We start from the raw sequence: 17519 nt of genomic DNA, 5'->3' as shown, positions 1-17519 counted from the left end.
AATGTAATTTATGCTGCAGTGCATATAAGCAAGTTTTACCCTCAACTTTAATTTGTATGAGAGCTATTTTCTGTAAATTGTAGACCTTTTCATTATATAATATTTATTTAACTTACACATGTCTGTAGGTTCTGCTCGGCTTAAATGAATTACGAAAAGAGGGCCATTTCTGTGATGTTACCTTATCTGTTGATGGAGTTAAATTTCCTGCGCATCGAAATGTTTTGGCTTCCTTTAGTCCATATTTTAAGGTGAGTGAAGTTCAAATTTTATGATATTTGATTGCCAGGTGATCATTCTCTTTGTTCATTGATATCAATTTAAGGAGGCTTGATAGCCAAGTGACATGATCACTGGCTTTTCACCAAAGCGATCACAGTTTGAAACCTGGTCACTGCATGAGGAATTAACTGTTTGCACTCTAGTTTAAATTCCTAGTTCTTAAGCATTCCACGCTGATTTATTTAGGCAAGAATTACTAACTAGACCACTGTAATTATTCTACAGGGAAAAATAATTTTATTTATGAAGCTGAAACCATTTGTTACCCAGAATGTTTCTTAGTACTTATGGCCTGTATCTGACCAATGTGCGATACTTCTTGAAGCACGTCAACATGTAAACCGGAATTTCAGAGTCACCGTGCCGTTTTACATCTGCCTCCTTCACAGGAGAGAAGTATTACCACTGCCACCTGTATCATCATCATCATCATCAGCACCATTATTATGAAAGTCATTATTAGGCATACGTCCTTGAGATGAATTTTCACTGGCAGTTTGTGGATGTTTGTCACGGTCACTGTCATTGCTAGAGTCGGTCATCGGCAAAAGAAGTCACTGGTTCGGATTTACAGTTCTAAGTCTTTCTGCTTAAAAGATGAAGGAATACCACCCAAACAATTTCTCTTTAAGTCCAGATTCTAACACTTGATCATCTTCACCCTCTAATGTTAAAATTCTCTGTTCAACACCTTAATAAGTGTAAAAATGTTTTCTGACTTCATCTTAGTGCATTCTGGCTACTGTGCATCTGCTGCAGTTCAGCTTCCACTGAGTTGGTTGTTGCTCATGCCTGGAGCTAACATAAACCAGTTTTGTTGAAATTGGAATTTGGTTATAGTCTATCTGCTTTTGTGTACAGGGAAAACTTGTTTTACAGGAGGATGATTTTGGAATGTCTTAGTGTGTATTAATTAATTAATTAATTAAATAACCATTGGAGAAAACAAGAAAAATGGACTCCTTTTATAACAGGTGTATTATTTCTTTGATATAAAACTGAAAGCTTTTGGTTTCAGTCTAAGTTTTTCTAGCATGCTGTAAGCTAGGACAGGAACATTACCTCGTTCAGGAAAATATTCCTTAAATTTAGGAGAATCCAGTTGTTTTGCTGCTTCTATGAGAAATCATATTTATTGAGCAGGGTTGAGTAAGCAACCAGCGATATATTGGCTGCAAGTCTTGTAGTGCAATATTTGATTTACCTCAATGTATCTGCACTTAGCATTTTTATGCACAGTGTTTGTAATCGTGCAATATGCTTACTTCCTTGTGAGCGCAAGCTAAACCAGTACTTCAGAGATTTCAATCAGTTTCTTTTATAAAATGGTGCATAGAACAAGGAGAACAAGAGGCTGTCTTCTGCTGCAGAAGTTGTCGATGACTTAAGAGCTGAACCCCCTTGATTTTAGCAGCCATATTCTTCTAAATTAAGAGGATAGCAAGGGCTCTAAACTGCTGTTGTGACCTGGTGTTTCGGAGAAAGGTATGATTCTGTTGAGGATTTTGTGACTAATATTCTCAACAGTGTGACAATTTGAAAGATTGTCTCTCTTAAGTAGCTGGTCAAGAAGAACTGAATTAGTGGTACTGCTCTTTTGGTATTATAGTCATTTATATAAAACTGAAAGCTCCAGTTACAGTCAAAGTTTCTCTATATGTTGGAAGCCTGTTAAGCCCTGTTAAGCCTCTTAACACCTCTGTGGTGAAACTTACGAGAGAACTGTGTTTATGGCTGTAGGTGTCTTTTATATCATAAAAAAAGAAAAGTGCAGGACTCATTATCTAAAGAATTGTGGTGTTAATTATACTAATTACCAGTGTGCTACAGCACATTAGCGCATAAAAAGAGGCTGCCACTGGCTTTTTCATCATAAACTTTAATTTTAAAACTGTTGGTGATATCAAATTGTTACAATTTGCAAACTATAACTTTGGTGAATTGTATAACTTAGGTGCTTGCTCACTCCCAGTTACATGATTTTGAGGGACTTCACATTTTCCAGTGGTATTTCAGAAGAAGATAATTTATTTCAGAAATTATGATTATGATGCTTGTTGTTTAAAGGAGGCAGACATCCAGGTCATCAGCCCTCAGAAATTATCAAATGCATTTCAGTTTAATAACATTTAATTCAGAAAATGACAAATGATTTCAGATTATTAACTTATATTTCAGAAAATAACAAATGCATTTCAGATTAGTAACTTTTATTTCAGGAAATAACAGTTGTATTTAAATTTAGTAACTTCCATTTCTGGGTATAACAGATGTACTTCAGAAAGCTTCAATTGGATTGCATTTTATCATCCAAACAGGCATGGTGTACACAGCTAAAGCTGCAATATGATGAATTGTGAATTGTACTTGTTGTACTGAACGAGCACAATTGCTACCAACAGTTGCGTTTGTTGCTTCATCAGTTATACTAAGTAAATCAGCCTTTGTTCTATGATCTGTGGAGCCATGTCTGGAATTCCAAAATGGCTTTTTACATAGGTCTTCTGCACCAGATCTCTGTTGGGTTTAACATTAGAGGCTAAAGAGCCAACTGTAACAATATTGCTGGAGTTTCATTAAGAACATTCTCCCAACCTGAACGACAAGGTGCATTATCGGCAACAATCACCAGGTCAACCAACTGATTACCAATATTATTATTTTTATTATAATAAACAAGTACATCGCAATTGGGAAATATCACAGTGGTAATTATCATTACAGTAGTGTGATAATAAAGTAAACACATAATTACTCAGCAACAACAGCAAGAAGAGTACAACAAGCAATTCCATGGAAAGAAAATATTGCAAGAAATTGAAGCATCTTACATTTTTGGTAATGCATTCCAATCATCAGCTCCCCAATTTACAAATGAATATTTACTATAGTTAGTTTTCTGCAATCTACCTTTTACTTTATGCAGATGATCTGTCCTACTTATGTAACTGGGCTTTTGTAGTCAACTGTTCAACTCTCCCCAAGCTGGCTTTTTTGTGTAGGCATTATACATGGCACATAACTGTGTTAGTTTCCTTCTAGACAGTCTCTCCCACCCAAGTTTTACTATCGTACTCATTATACTACTTCTAGGATTGAATTGTAAGTCCCCTTGCCTTTGTTTCTTTCCCATTCTTATGAGACTGCATTTTTGAGAATTTATTTTCATTTTGTTATTAAATACTCACTTTTGTAGTATATTTAGATCGGCGTGTAATAACCTGTTATCGCCAGCATTCTGTCTTTTTCTGTATATTATGCAGTCGTCTACAAACAATCTGCATTCACTTTGAATTTTGTTCAGCAGATCGTTGATAAACTCCGTAAATAGGAGTAGCCTTATAACACTACCCTGTACTACTCCCAACGTTATAGAAACTTCATCCGAGTATTTACTTTCCACCTTTACCCACTGTGTGCTGTCTGTCAAAAATTCCCGGTTTCACAGAACCACTCTTATATTAGTTTTTATTTCCACCAATTTTCAGATCAGAATGTCATGCAGTACTACATCAATTGCTTCAGCAAAATCAATTGAAATAGCATCAACTTACAAGCCTTCGTCTAATGACTTGCTAATATCTTGAAAGAATCTTTTCTCCCTTCGATATTCTGAACTGAGGTGTTCCATTTGTTTGCATACAATGGACGTAAGGTTAATGGGTCTATAGTTGTCCATTAGCAGTGTGTTGCCTCCTTTAAACATGGGGACTACAGTTGCTTTCTTCTAGTCATCTGGAATTTGCGTATTTTTGAGAGACACAGTAAATAGTATTTCAAAATAGCGTAGAATAGCTCTACCTCCCAGTTTCAGAACCTCCCCAGCAATATTATCAGTCCCTGTTGACTTTATTTTTCCTTACGTTCTTAATTCTTTCCTGAATTTTTCTACAGCTAATTTGGAAGAGAGAACAATCAGTGTTATCGATAAGGTCTATCGCCAGGCTATTCTGATCATTAAATACGTTCCCATACCAATGATTTAATTCATTAGCTATTAGTAAATTGTTAGTAATTACCTCACCTTCTCTGGACATTCATTGACACATCTTGGCTGGGTCCTTTTCTGTTCCTAACATACTTATAAAGATTTTTCCACCCATTTTCCCTGGAAGAAAGTATACCTTTCAAACAGAAAGATATGCCATTGGTTCAGTAATGACTCAACACATGTGTTTGCTGTTCAATTTTGTAAAAGAACCTCTCTGGTATTCAATATTAAGAAATCCTGTTGCAGAAATTGTAACAATATGATGGGTATTAAGGACTTTGCTTTCAGGGCAAAATTGTATCGCCCGAGTACCAGTCTTGCACAACCTCGAGTTTATCTACAAAACGAATTGAAATTTGTTTCATCAGTCCAGACTATCTGGTTCCTTTGCACTATGAGGTGGTTCAGATTGTGGACATATTTGACTCATTTGATTCTGTTTGGTGCAGAATTTATAGTAATGGGCTCATTGTGAATCAGCTTGATTGTTAATAACTGTCGTTCTAAGTAGTTACCTACAGTGAACAGAAACTTGTAGGTTTAAAGTATGCAATATTTTGCATCATTTTTGAGTCAAGGTAAGGCCACAGTGTTCTTTTATCTATCCAATAATCACATCTTTTTGCCTACTGCCGTTCTAATGGTCTGTAATCACCAGACCATCACCAGATCAAACCCGATGATAGGCTTTTATTTTATGTTCTGCTGGCTACTCAAAGCTACACAGTTACCTCATTTGCACATCTAACTATCCTTTCCTGGTCCTCATTAATCACTTGTCTAAAACTTTTGTACCTGAATTTCAGATCTATCTTCAGAAGCAACTTCTGCTCGAGATTCAGCTCACTTTTCATGTAATAAATGTCTGCATGGTATTTTTTTTTTACTGGTTTTTGCAACATACATAAATAGCAAATAGCACATTTTACTGTTTAACTCCATTTTATGGTAATGTATGTAGTGAATTACAAGAATTCAGTATAAATAAATTGTTACCATGCCAATAAAATGAATGTCTTCCACTGCCGTCTGTCATACCCCTTCTCTGAAATTCAAATGCCATCTTCTGAAATACAAATGACAGTTTATGAAATAGAATCGATAAATCTGAATTACAATCGATACTGAGAACTAATTGATTAGTCTGAAATACAACTGGCAGTTTCTCAAATGGAATTGATAAAATCATAAATACAATTAATACTTTCTGAAAACCAATAGTCTGAAGTACAAATGTCAGGTTCTCAAATGGAATTCTGAAATACAGTTGAAAGTAAATTTGCCGATATGAAATACAATTGATACTATCTTAAATACAATTGGGAAAGGTGTAGTCTTAGTGAACTTTACTAGCCACGTTAACCGCCATGCTGCCATGTTCGACTTTTTATTTAAATCTAAGAATTTCATTTTTTGTCCGTGTTGAACTGAGAACGTATTCCTATCTTATGTTCGACTTTAGTCGAACGGCGATTGCACTCCGCTCACTGCCGTATTATACTTTAGTCCACGGCTTCAAGAATGTTATTACCATGTGATGCCATGTTCGACTTGAGTGGAAAAGGAGGGAAAATAGCATTTACACTGGTCTACGGCATGCTGCTGCCTAGTGGCGGACCAAAGGAGGTCAGTTTTAAATAGCGCGAGTCGCCGGGTCCCGCCGTTCTTCCCGCCCGCTAGTGTATTGTTCGTACATCACATTGTTTGTGTGTGGAAGTGGGTGTATTTTAATCACATATAAGTTTTAAAATCGTAATTTACACTGCACAAGATGACTTCAGGACATAATGAGTGCACAGCCGAAGAAAAGGATACCCGAGGATGACATTTCTAAGTGGCTTTCCGAAAGTATGTCAGACATTGACACGGAGGAAGATGATGCCGATTTTCTCTGTGACGTGAATAGTGGATCAGAGTTGGAAATCGGTGATAGTGATGACGGCAGTAGTGAGACTAACAGTGAGTCTGGTGAGGCTACATATAGTCCTAGGTTCGTTGTGTCTGGTGCATGGAAAGAAGTCCGAGACGTGATGAAATGGTCGGATATTGCTTTGAATAACGTACCTAATTCTTGCGGGGTTACCGGTGTGAAAAATATTGAAGGGCTTTCACCATTTGAGTGTTTTACCAAATTGTTCCCTGAAGAAATTTATGAACATGTCGCACGAGAGACATGATTATTTTTGATTGAAAACTGATACAACTGTGAGATTTTCTCCGCCCATCCACTACTGGAAATGGACTACGTACGACCAGAGGATATCAAGGCGCTCATTGCTGTAGAAATAGGTATGGGAATGTGTCCCGAACCCTCCCTCGAATCCTATTTTTGAGACAGTTTTTGGCTGACCACTACTCCCGCATTTTTTTAAATTTTCTTCCGAAATCTTTCCACCTTATGAGGTACTTTTTTTGGATAATTGGTATTGTCTTTTTGCAGTGTATATATTCAGTGTATTTTCCTTGATGTCAGATATTTGTTACATTAGTACTTCCTAGTTTTCTAGAGTAATTCTGTGAACAAGAATAGTCAGTTACTATTAATTAACCACAAAAGTAAATTTTTTTTTTTTTTTACAGTGTACTTGTGCAGAATGTCAATATTCTCAAAATATTACTTTTAGGTAGTTTGTTACACTTAGAAGAAAATCATGTTGTTTGAGGTAAAATTAAATATTCATTTTTCATTGCTTAATTGAGCATTTTCACAGTAAAACTCCAAATTTTATTTGGCAGCATTGGGGTTAAACCTCTTAATACGTCTTTGGTGAAACTTGCGAGAGAACTGTGTTTGTGGCTCTGGGTCCCTCTTGTACATAAAGAAGAGAAGTGAAGGAGGACTCGTTATCTCAAGGATTCATCAGCAAATGTTGGTGTTAAATTTCATATCATGTAATAGTACAGGCTTTTAAGGCTAGTATCACCTAATAGGTGATTCTTGCTGGGTGGCCTAGTATCGCAGAAGAAGTGCACCAGTTGTAAAATACTGTTGAATTAGTAAATTTTTGTGACTGGCTCAAACTGCTGGTCTGATTGTATTAATTTTTCTTTCCTTTTCTTTCTAGGCTATGTTTACCAGTAAACTGGCTGAGTCAAGGCAGGCTGTTGTCGCGGTAAATGGGGTGGAAGCCCCTATGATGTCTCTTCTCCTGGACTACGCTTACACTAGCACTACTGTCATCACACGTGCTAATGTTCAATCTCTTCTGTCTGCTGCCAACCTCCTGCAGGTCCTTCCAGTGAGGGACGCGGCCTGTCTCTTCTTGGAACGCCACATGGACACTACTAATTGTGTTGGGATCCATTGTTTTGCTGAAACCCATGCATGTACTGAACTCCAAGTGAAAGCAAGACAGTTTACCCTAGAGTAAGTTCTTATTAATATGCAAGTGATTTATCAAACTCTACTTTACAGAATCGTTGGGGGCTATAGTAGTTTTGCCTTTTCGTGGAATGTCATAGTCGTTAGTTCTCTGCACCAGCAAGCTGGGTGTGGGTGTTAACAAGCCTCCTACAATTCATCCTGTCCATTTGCAGTTGATGTTCTACTTTTTGTTGCCATTTACATTACTTTTGCAAAGTCTTTGAAATTGTTTTTCCCCCAACAATCATGAGGCCTCCCTCTGGGCCTCTTGCCAACAACAATCCATTCATAGTATACTGTCGGGTTCCTATTTGGAGCCATCCTTCTCATATGTCCATACCAATGTAATCTGCTTAATTCTAAGGTTTCCAGTAGACTCCCGCCAAATCCAAGTTGTTGACGGGTATATTCTCATTCTGTATTTTTCCCCTCATTGTCTTTTGGAGACAAGAATGGAAGAGCTTCATTTCAGTGGCTTGTAAGCGATTGCAGATCCAGTCAGAATAGCTGTTCTCAGTTAGAATTGGTACCAGATACGTTTTGTACAATGTGATCTAGAAAGATTGAGAAAATGTCATCCCAAGGTAGTTGATGAATGGAGTGGTAGAATTTTTATGCAGCTTGTATTATATTGTCTGTTTATTGGCTTTTATAGGTTTGTTAGAAGAAATGAAGCTCTGTAATATATTCTCATTCAAAGTTATCAATATTTACTTCTACATTTTCTATGTGCAGGTGGACAGCTCAAAGATAGATTTATTTATTTATTTATTTATTTATTTATTTATTTATTTATTTATTTATTTATTTATTTATTTATTTATTTATTTATTTATTTATTTATTTATTTATTTATGTATGTATGTATGTATGTATGTATGTATGTATGTATGTATGTATGTATGTATGTATGTATGTATGTATGTATGTATGTATGTATGTATGTATGTATGTATGTATGTATGTATGTATGTATGTATGTATGTATGTATTTATTTATTTATTTATTTATTTATCTATCTTTAGTAGTGGTAAAATTAGGACTCGCGTAGTCCTCTCTTACACTTAACTACGCTCTTACACTTGACTAATCACCATACCAACTTTTAGTTTGGCTGATGATCAGTCCCATTCTTTAAAACCCTTCTTGCCTAAGATCTATTTTGGCTTGTACCGGTACTTATTTCTTTCTCACCACATGGCATAATATCATCAGCAAATACAAGCGCATTTGTTGTCTGATCCTTTCTTTTTACTGCTTTTATAACCTCATCCATTATAAGAATAAAGAGAAGTAGTGATAGACAACTTCCTATTGGACTCCACTCTTGGTTTCAAACTAACTTGACCTGCCTCCTTGAATTTGCACACAGATCTTTGTTTCTTGATACAGTTGTTTAATCATAAAATTCTTTCAAGAATATAAATATAAGTTTATTACATGGCGCAGTTGTTTAACTCGAGCTATTATCTCATCGAGTTTACTACCTGATTATATACCTTGATAGCATCTAAGAAATCAATTTTATTCTTATCCCACCGTTTTTCAGAGAGTTTTTTTTATGAAAAAATGAGGCCTAGGATTGATATATACAGTCTAAATCCATGTTGTTTTTCCTTAAATTTAGGTTCAACACATTTTCCGATTTTTGTCATCAGGATGAACTCTTGTATCTTTAATCTATATGATTGTTATTGCACCTTTTTAGGTCATCTGTCTTAATTAGTGGAATGATCACACCTTGCCTCCAGTCTGTGGAAATTTCATTTTCTTTCCAAATTTTATTTAGTACTGTGTACAACCATTGTATTTCAGATTCTCCAAATGCTTTGATCATTTCTACACTGAGCTCATCGAGCAGACATTTTGTTGTCTCCAATTCCATCTGGATCAAACTTCTTTCATTATTGTTTATAGGTTTTGGAGGGTCATCGTCTGGTTAGTTATCATTTGTATTACAGTTCAGTAAGCGATTGAAATATCTGCTGAACTCCTGTAATATTTTACTTTTATTTCAAATCACCTGTCCATTTGGAAGAGGCTACCTGGCCGAGGCAGTAAAGGCGTGCTTGGTTCACCTGGAAGGACGTGGGTTCGATCTCCAGTCAGGAAGTCGAAAAATTTGAGAAACAAGATTTCTACTTTCGGAGGTGCACATGGCCCTGAGGTTCATTCAGCCTACACCAAAAGTGAGTACCAGGTTAATTCCTGGGGGCAAAGCCGGCCGGGCATAGATCTAACCACTCTACCCCACCACGTGCCGAGGTTACGGATAGTGGAAGCCTTTACCTTCCACCCCTCCAAGGGCTTTCATGACCTGTACGGAGATTACTTTGCTTTGCTCTCCATTTGGAAGCTCTATGTGTTGATAGTTATTATGTTTTTTGTTTTTGACAGTGCTATACAGGAGCTTCTTGTGTTTGTCTTGCCCCATTCTGTTTGCAAGATTTTCTTTGCATTCCATTTTTCAATATCAACTAACCTGTCATCTTTTTTTTCTTGGTAAAATAACAGTTTGTCTTGAATTTCACTTTGGTTTCTTTGCACTGTGGCTCAGTACAAAGCTCTTGTGCCATGTCTAGCTTTGACAGCAGCTTTTAGATCATCATTCCACCACGCTGTTTTCTTATTTGGCTGTGTCATCCATATTCTCTCTCTCTGCTTTCTTCATGATTGCTTTCTTCAGGTTGTCCTATTCCTCATTTGCAGATCTCAACTCGTCATTTGGCAACCACTTTCAAATACAGTATTCTCTTGAAACATTTCCTGCCCCCTTTGTTCAGTTAGTCTCTCAACTTTTTATTTTTGGTGTTCTTTTCTTGTGCAATTTAGGTGGTCTTCTCTTTGTAATATCTGCAACTAACAGCCCCTAGTCTTCATCTAGATTTTCACTAGGGATTACTTTGACATTGCTTACAACTTTTGACACTTCTTGGTAAGTGATTATGTAGAAAATAAATCACAATTACATATTTATTGTCCTTACTGTATCTTGTGATCATGCAGGCCTCGTTGTGTGGGGTTAATGTGCTGCCTCTTACCTGGAGGCCCCAGGTTCGATTCCCGGCCAGGTCAGGGATTTTTACCTGGACCTGAGGGCTGGTTCGAGGTCCACTTAGCCTACGTGATTAAAATTGAGGAGCTATCTGACGGTGAGATAGTAGCCCCGGTCTAGAAAGCCAAGAATAACGGCCCAGAGGATTCGTCATGCTGACCACACAACACCTCGTAATCTGAAGGCCTTCGAGCTGAGCAGCGGTCGCTTGGTAGGCGAAGGCCCTTCAAGGGCTGTAGTGCAGTGGGGGGGGAGTATCTTGTGATCTTGAGTGTGTCCCTTTTTTGTGACTCAAGAGTTACTTACAACTATAATGTTTCTCATAGACAGATCTAAAAATTGTTTTCCTCTTCAGTCCTATTCCCCATTCCATGAGGACCCAGGGAGGATTCATAAACCAGTCTGTCTTGTCCAAACCTGCGCGTTCTAATCTCCCATTACTAGAGGTGTTAGTTTTTGTTAATTAGCGATAAAACAAAAAATCGTTTTAAGGGCTAGGATGGTTTTATTTTCATGTATTTACACATTTCTTGTTGTCCAGGAGTGAATTTAAATCACAAAATAATGCAAATTTTGTGAATAACACCACAAATACCACAATCTATGAAATAAACTCATTTTTATAAATATTTTTTCACACCACTCCAAACATTCTTGTCCACAAGCCAATATTCAAATTTGTTTAGTATAAATACGAGAATGGTCGATTGTATAGTTTCTCGAGGGACAATAGATACTATGATATATTATCAATAGTCTCGTTATACAGCAACTGACTTGAATGGTAGCGGTATGGCCGGTGGTGAACAGCTGTTATCTCGTGGCATGAATCATTTGGCCAACTACCTCTATAGTTCAGTTATTATGAGTTTCGACTTGACGTTTGAGCGCTGCCTTTTGGCGGAGGGTAAGTGAATTAATCAACAGCCAATCATAGACAGCCGATCGCTCCGATAGAGCGCGTTAGACTCCAGTTGCGGTTAGCAGTGTTGTCGATCTGTTGTTTACTGTAACCACGTGCTATCAGCTGCGTGTTGTATTGTGCTCAGTTCTTTTCGCGGTCTTTGTGTGTCTTTGTGCTAGGTTGTTGTTCGTTTATATTTCGCAGTTTAGAGTTTATAAATGTAATGTTTAGTATTTTAATAGTATAGCGCGTTATATTGTAGTAAATAGTGTGTAACAGGTGATCTATTTTGTATAGTAGCTTAGTTTAACATTTCGTTCGGTAGTTATATAGTAGGTGAATTTTAGGCCCGTGTGTGAATTTGATGTTCTGTCATGTCGACGCCTACGTTTAAGGATGAAGCTCCCAAGAGAAGAATGCCCTTCGGATCCGGTACTCCACTAAGGAGCGGGGCCCGGGAAATTGTTTGTGATGTTAGAGAGTCATTCTTGACAAAGCACCAACAATGGCGGCTAGAAAGAATGAGTTGATTAAGTGGTTGAAGTAGAACAATATTTCGGTTCGCGATGATATGGGGAAGGGGAATCTTATGCATCTCTTGAAACAAAACAAGCCCCAGTACTCAGTTTATGTGGTGGATAGCGAGAAGGAACGGGCATAAAGTAGTTCAGACGATTATGTTGAAGACTTTATTATCTCTTTGGGGTCAGGCGAGAGTGAAACCTCAACAGACGATGACAATGTCCGATAGTGACTGAGAAATGAGTGGTATATTCGCTTTGTAGGATTATTTCCTTCGTTATGGGAAACTGAATCTTACAGCAACGCGAGATCTTCTAGATGGTGAGTAAAAATTTAATTTTCTCACGGTTTATCTGTTCGAGCACTGACATATTTTTATCTTGTAGCCTTATCCTAAATGTGTTGTGTATTATTGATCTTACGTGAATCATGTATGTTGCTACAAAGAATGTGTATCGTAAATCAGCTGTTTGTATTCGTGGCAATTTGGCACCACCGGCTGACTTCCGGCTAACTGTCAAGTCGAAACTCATAAAAACGGAACTATAAAATGTTACATGATTGTTGTTCAAATAGGAAACTACGTTTGCCTCCTTTTAGATCCGTAACGAGTGTAATTCGTACTAAAGATTTCTATATACGGTACCATAATATAATAAAAAGTGCAAAAATTGTGCATTATCGAAGCTGGTGTGTAATTTGCAGGAATCATTTGGCGACCACGTTTTCGTCGTGGTAGTTCCGAACTTAGCAGTAAGCAAAGATGAGACGTGTTGTTGTTTGAGTCATCAGTCCATAGACTGGTTTGATGCAAGCCCTCCATGCCACCCTATCCTCTGCTAACATTTTCATTTCTATGTAAGTATTGCATCCTACATCTGCTCTAATCTGCTTGTCATATTCGTATCTTTAAAAAAAAAAAAAAAAAAAAGCTATTTATTCGGGGTGTCGACGTAAGAAGATTTTTTGCCCCTACTTTGCACCATATGTTGTGAATCTGCGTGTATTTGGAAATGGCGGAAGTGTAAAGTGTTGAATGTGAGGAAAAGAACATTAAGGACAACACAAACACCCAGTCCCCAGGCCAGGGATATTCATCATTTACAATCAGAAACCCCTGACGCGGCCGGAGATCGAACCTGGGGCCGCTGACAGGCCGATGCATTGCCCCGTACACCGTGGGGCCGGACATATTCATACCTTGGTCTACCTCTACCGTTCTTACTGCCTACACTTCCTTCAAAAACCAACTGAACAAGTCTTGGGTGTGTTAAGATGTCCTATCATTCTATCTCTTCTTATCAAATTTAGCCAAATCGATCTCTTCTTACCAATTTGATTGAGTATCCTTTCATTTGTGATTTGATCTATTCATCTCACCTTCAGCATTCTTCTGTAACACCACATTTCGAAAGCTTCTGCAGTGGAACCTTGATTATCCGTTCCTGGAAACTACGTTTTCCCAAATTATGCGTTCAAATTACGTGGTCCCACGAACGCCGTAATTAAGTCTCGTTGTAAAAATCCCGTATTACCCGTGGCGGTGAACTTGCGCAAGGGACCAGCTTAGCATCACATTCGGGTGGTATTGTTTAGAGAATCTCAGAAATTATAAAGTAGAGGGTGGCCACAATTGTAAGGGGACACAACACATTTCGACACCTCTACTTGAAGATGGAAAGAGTTTCGTCAAATGTTCGCACTTATATAATGTCCACATTATGTCCAGGGTTAGGTGTTTACAATTTTTACTATTTTTGACTGCATTGCCGAACAGGTTTCCGGCACTTTCCTCAGGGCACTGTATAGTCACTGGGCTTTCAGACAGGAATCGAAACTGCTCCTTCTCACCGCAAATCTCGTATTTTAATTATCGTATACAATTATGTTATCAAAACCAGAACAGATGTTGCACCTTACATACAAAAAGCCATGGGAGGTCTTGGGATTGCCTATTACTGTTTTGGTCCTAATATAAGACTGGGATTTTACATTTTCGTGTTAAAATGTCAAAAACCACAGTCGTTTTATTTGCGCACGTTACATTTAAATGGTTTCCAACTCGTACTGACATGTGCAGCAAGAGCACTTCCCAGCTGAGCTCAAGGTCACGAATAACCGTAATTTCTGATGTTTAGATGATATTTTTTTATCTTTCCAATTTGATTGGATTAGTGAAAATGAAAATCCACTGCCTGTTTCCAGTCATTTGACCGGGTCAGGGATGGAATGAATGAAGCCCCCATCTAGCGGCGAGGATAGGAATTGTGCCGGCTGCCGAAGCCTGTCACACTCCTCTGGGGCAATGATTAATGAAAAACAGATGAAATGATATTGGAGAGTGTTGCTTGAATGAAATATGACGGGGAAAACGGGAGTACCAGAGAACTTTTGAGAATCGATACTTACATTCGAAACCATGTTCTCGAGTTCAACATAACCTTTAAAAGTCGATGTAGGCCTAATTTATGCGGTACAAGATTTCCAGAAACTGATTACGAACAGTATACCAGAGACCAAAAACAATGGAAGATTAAGAAAAGAAGGGATTTTGCCATCATGTTGGGCACTTTTGTATCTAATGTGCTTTATTTTATTAGATGAGAGAATTAAAAACTACTTGTGGTCGATTGTCATTTGGCTTGGCATTATTAGATTTTTCGAAGAGTTTGGCTAATCAAAGTTGCTGAAGTGAAAGAAGTTTTCACGGGAAACTGACTGAGTTTCCCTTGTATATAAAGTATTGAGATTTTGAACTTGCGTACCGGTAATTAATGTTTGGTGCCAGTTTCACGGTCTAACTTGTCTGCCTCTCATCTGGAGGGCCGAGCTTCAATTCCTGGCCAGGTCAGGCATTTTTACCTGGATATAAGGGCTGGTTCCAGGTCCACTCAGCCTACGTGATTACCTTTAATTGAGGAGCTATCTAATGGTGAGATGGGGACCCTGGTCTCGAGAGCCAGGAATAACGGCCGAAAGGATTCGTCACAAGTGACCATGTGTCAACTTATAATCTGCAGGCCTTCTGACTGAGCAGCGGTTGCTTGGCAGGCAAAGGCCCATTTGGGCTGTAGTTTGGTTTGGTTTAGGACTGTTTGTAAGATTATAATTATACACGATTTGTGATGTTTAGCCAAATTATTGATGGTTTTCACTCATTCCCGGATTTTCCGTTTTGCCGTGTTGTACGTTTTATTTTCATGGTCCCTCTAAAAATGTAGAAGCGAGATTCCACTGTATTCTCTTTCTTTCTGAGCTGGTTATCATCCATGTTTCACTTATATACAATGCCATGCTCCAGGTGAAAGTCTTCAGAAACATCTTCCTAATTCCTATATCAATGTATGAAGAGAGCAAATTTAATTTCTTAAGAAAGATCTTCTGTGCTTGTGCTAGTGCTAGTCTGTATTTTATGTCCTCCTTACTTCTGCCATTGTTTGTTATTTTACTACCCAAGTATCAATATTCATCTACTTCCTTTAAGACTGCATTTCCTAATCTAATATTTCCTGCAATACCTGCCTCCGTTTAACTGCACTCCATTACTTTTGTTTTGGACTTATTTATTTTCATCTTGTACTCCTTACCCAAGACTTCGTCTATAACATTCAGCAACTTCTCAAGATCTTCTGCAGTCTCAGATAATATAACAATATCATTGGCAAATCTCAAGGTTTTGATTTCCTCTTCTTGGATTGTGATTCCCTTTCCAAATTCCTCTTTGATTTCCTTTACTGCCTGTTCTATGTGAACATTGAAAAGGCAGACAGATTGCAGCCTAGCCGCACTCCTTTCTGGATTGCTGCTTCTTTTTCAAAGCCCTCGATTCGTACCACTGCAAACCGATTTTTATACAGATTGTAGATAATTCTTTCTCGGTACCTGATGCCGATCACCTTCAGAACCTCAAATGGCTTGGTCCAGTCAACATTATCAAATATCTTTTCAAGATCTACAAACGCGATGTATGTGCGCTTGTCCTTCTTAATTTGATCCTCCAGGATCAGGTGTAAAATCAGGATTGCTTTACGTGTTCCTACATTTCTTCAGAAACCAAACTGATCTCCCAATTCATTTTTAATTTGTCTTTCCATTCTTCTGTAAATAATACATGTTAAAATTTTGCAGGCATGAGATACTAAACTAATGGTGTGGTAGTTTTCACAGTTGTCAGCACCGGCTTTCTTGGGAATAGGTATAACAACATTCTGCCTAAAATCGGATGGCACTTCTCCTGTTTCATACATTTTAACACACTAAATGGAATAACCTTGCCACACTGGTTTCTCCTAAAGCAGTCAGTAATTCAGAGGAAATGTCATCAATTCCAGTTGCCTTGTTCCTAATTAGGTTTCTCAAAGCTCTGTCAAATTCTGACCTCAAAATTGGTTCTCCCATTTCATCAGCATCAACAGCCTCTTCTTGTTCCAGAACCATATCATCTACGTCTTTACCTTGATATAACTATTGGATATGTTCCTGCCATCTTTTTGCCTTGTCTTCATTCCCTAGAAGTGGCTTTCCATCTGAGCTTTGAGAGGTTTTCTTGATTTTCCTGTATGCAGCATCTACCTTTCCTAGGACCATACAATCTTCATCATCCTTGCACTTCTCCTTCAGCCATTCTTCCTTAGCTGTCCTGCACTTCCTATCCACTTCATTCTTTAATCGCCTGTATTCCTTTCTGCCCTCTTCATTTTTTTGCATTCTTGAACTTTCATTGTTCATCAGTCAGATCTAGTATCTCCTGAGTTATCCATTGCTTCTTAGTTGATCTTTCCTTTCTTCCTAACATTTCTTAAGCAGCCCTAAAGACCTCATTCTTCATGACTGTCCATTCTTCTTCTGTTGTGTTTCCTTCAGCCGTTTCATTTAGTTTTTGTGCAACATGTTCCGTGAAACAGTCCCTCACACTCTTTTCACTCAACTTGTCTGGATCCCATCTCCTTGTATTCCTTCCTTTCTTCAATTTCTTCAACTTCAGATAGCAATTTATAACCAGCAGGTTGTGGTCAGAGTCCACGTCTGCTCCTGGGAAAGTTTTGCAATCCAACATCTGGTTTCTGAATCTCTGCCTAATCATAATGAAGTCTGTTTGATACCTACCAGTGTCTCCAGGTCTCGTCCACATATACAGCCATCGTTTGTGGTGTTTGAACCAAGTATTAGCAAGGACTAATTTATGATCAGTGCAGAGTTCAACCAGCCAACTTCCTCTTTTGTTCCTTTGTCCCAATCCGAATTCTCCTACTGTATTACCCGCTGTTCCTTGGCATACCACTGCATTCCAGTCTCTCATCACAATTAGATTCTCGTCACCTTTTACATATTGTATTAAATCATCTGTCTCTTCATATATTCTTTCGATTTCCTCATCATCCGCTGAACTAGTAGGCATAT

The 17519-nt window shown here is 38.0% G+C and overlaps 1 protein-coding gene across 4 annotated transcripts in view; it reads left to right on the top strand.

Moving 5' to 3' along the window:
• LOC136873792 (kelch-like protein diablo) overlaps nucleotides 1–17519 on the top strand; it is a 273434-nt gene that overhangs the window by 12853 nt on the left and 243062 nt on the right. For all 4 annotated transcript variants that reach the window (XR_010860175.2, XM_067147027.2, XM_067147028.2 and 1 more), the window contains exons 2-3: nucleotides 129–251; nucleotides 7339–7640. Coding sequence is in view for 3 of the 4 variants with exons in the window: in XM_067147027.2 (XP_067003128.1) it covers nucleotides 129–251; nucleotides 7339–7640 (425 nt within the window). In the remaining variant the exon portion in view is untranslated. The remainder of the gene's footprint in view (nucleotides 1–128; nucleotides 252–7338; nucleotides 7641–17519) is intronic.

The sequence above is a fragment of the Anabrus simplex genome, chromosome 5 (genome assembly GCF_040414725.1).
Source record: "Anabrus simplex isolate iqAnaSimp1 chromosome 5, ASM4041472v1, whole genome shotgun sequence".
NCBI lineage: Eukaryota > Metazoa > Arthropoda > Insecta > Orthoptera > Tettigoniidae > Anabrus > Anabrus simplex.
The sequence above is the reverse complement of the archived record's forward strand: the minus strand, read 5'-3'. Positions and strand labels throughout refer to the sequence as shown.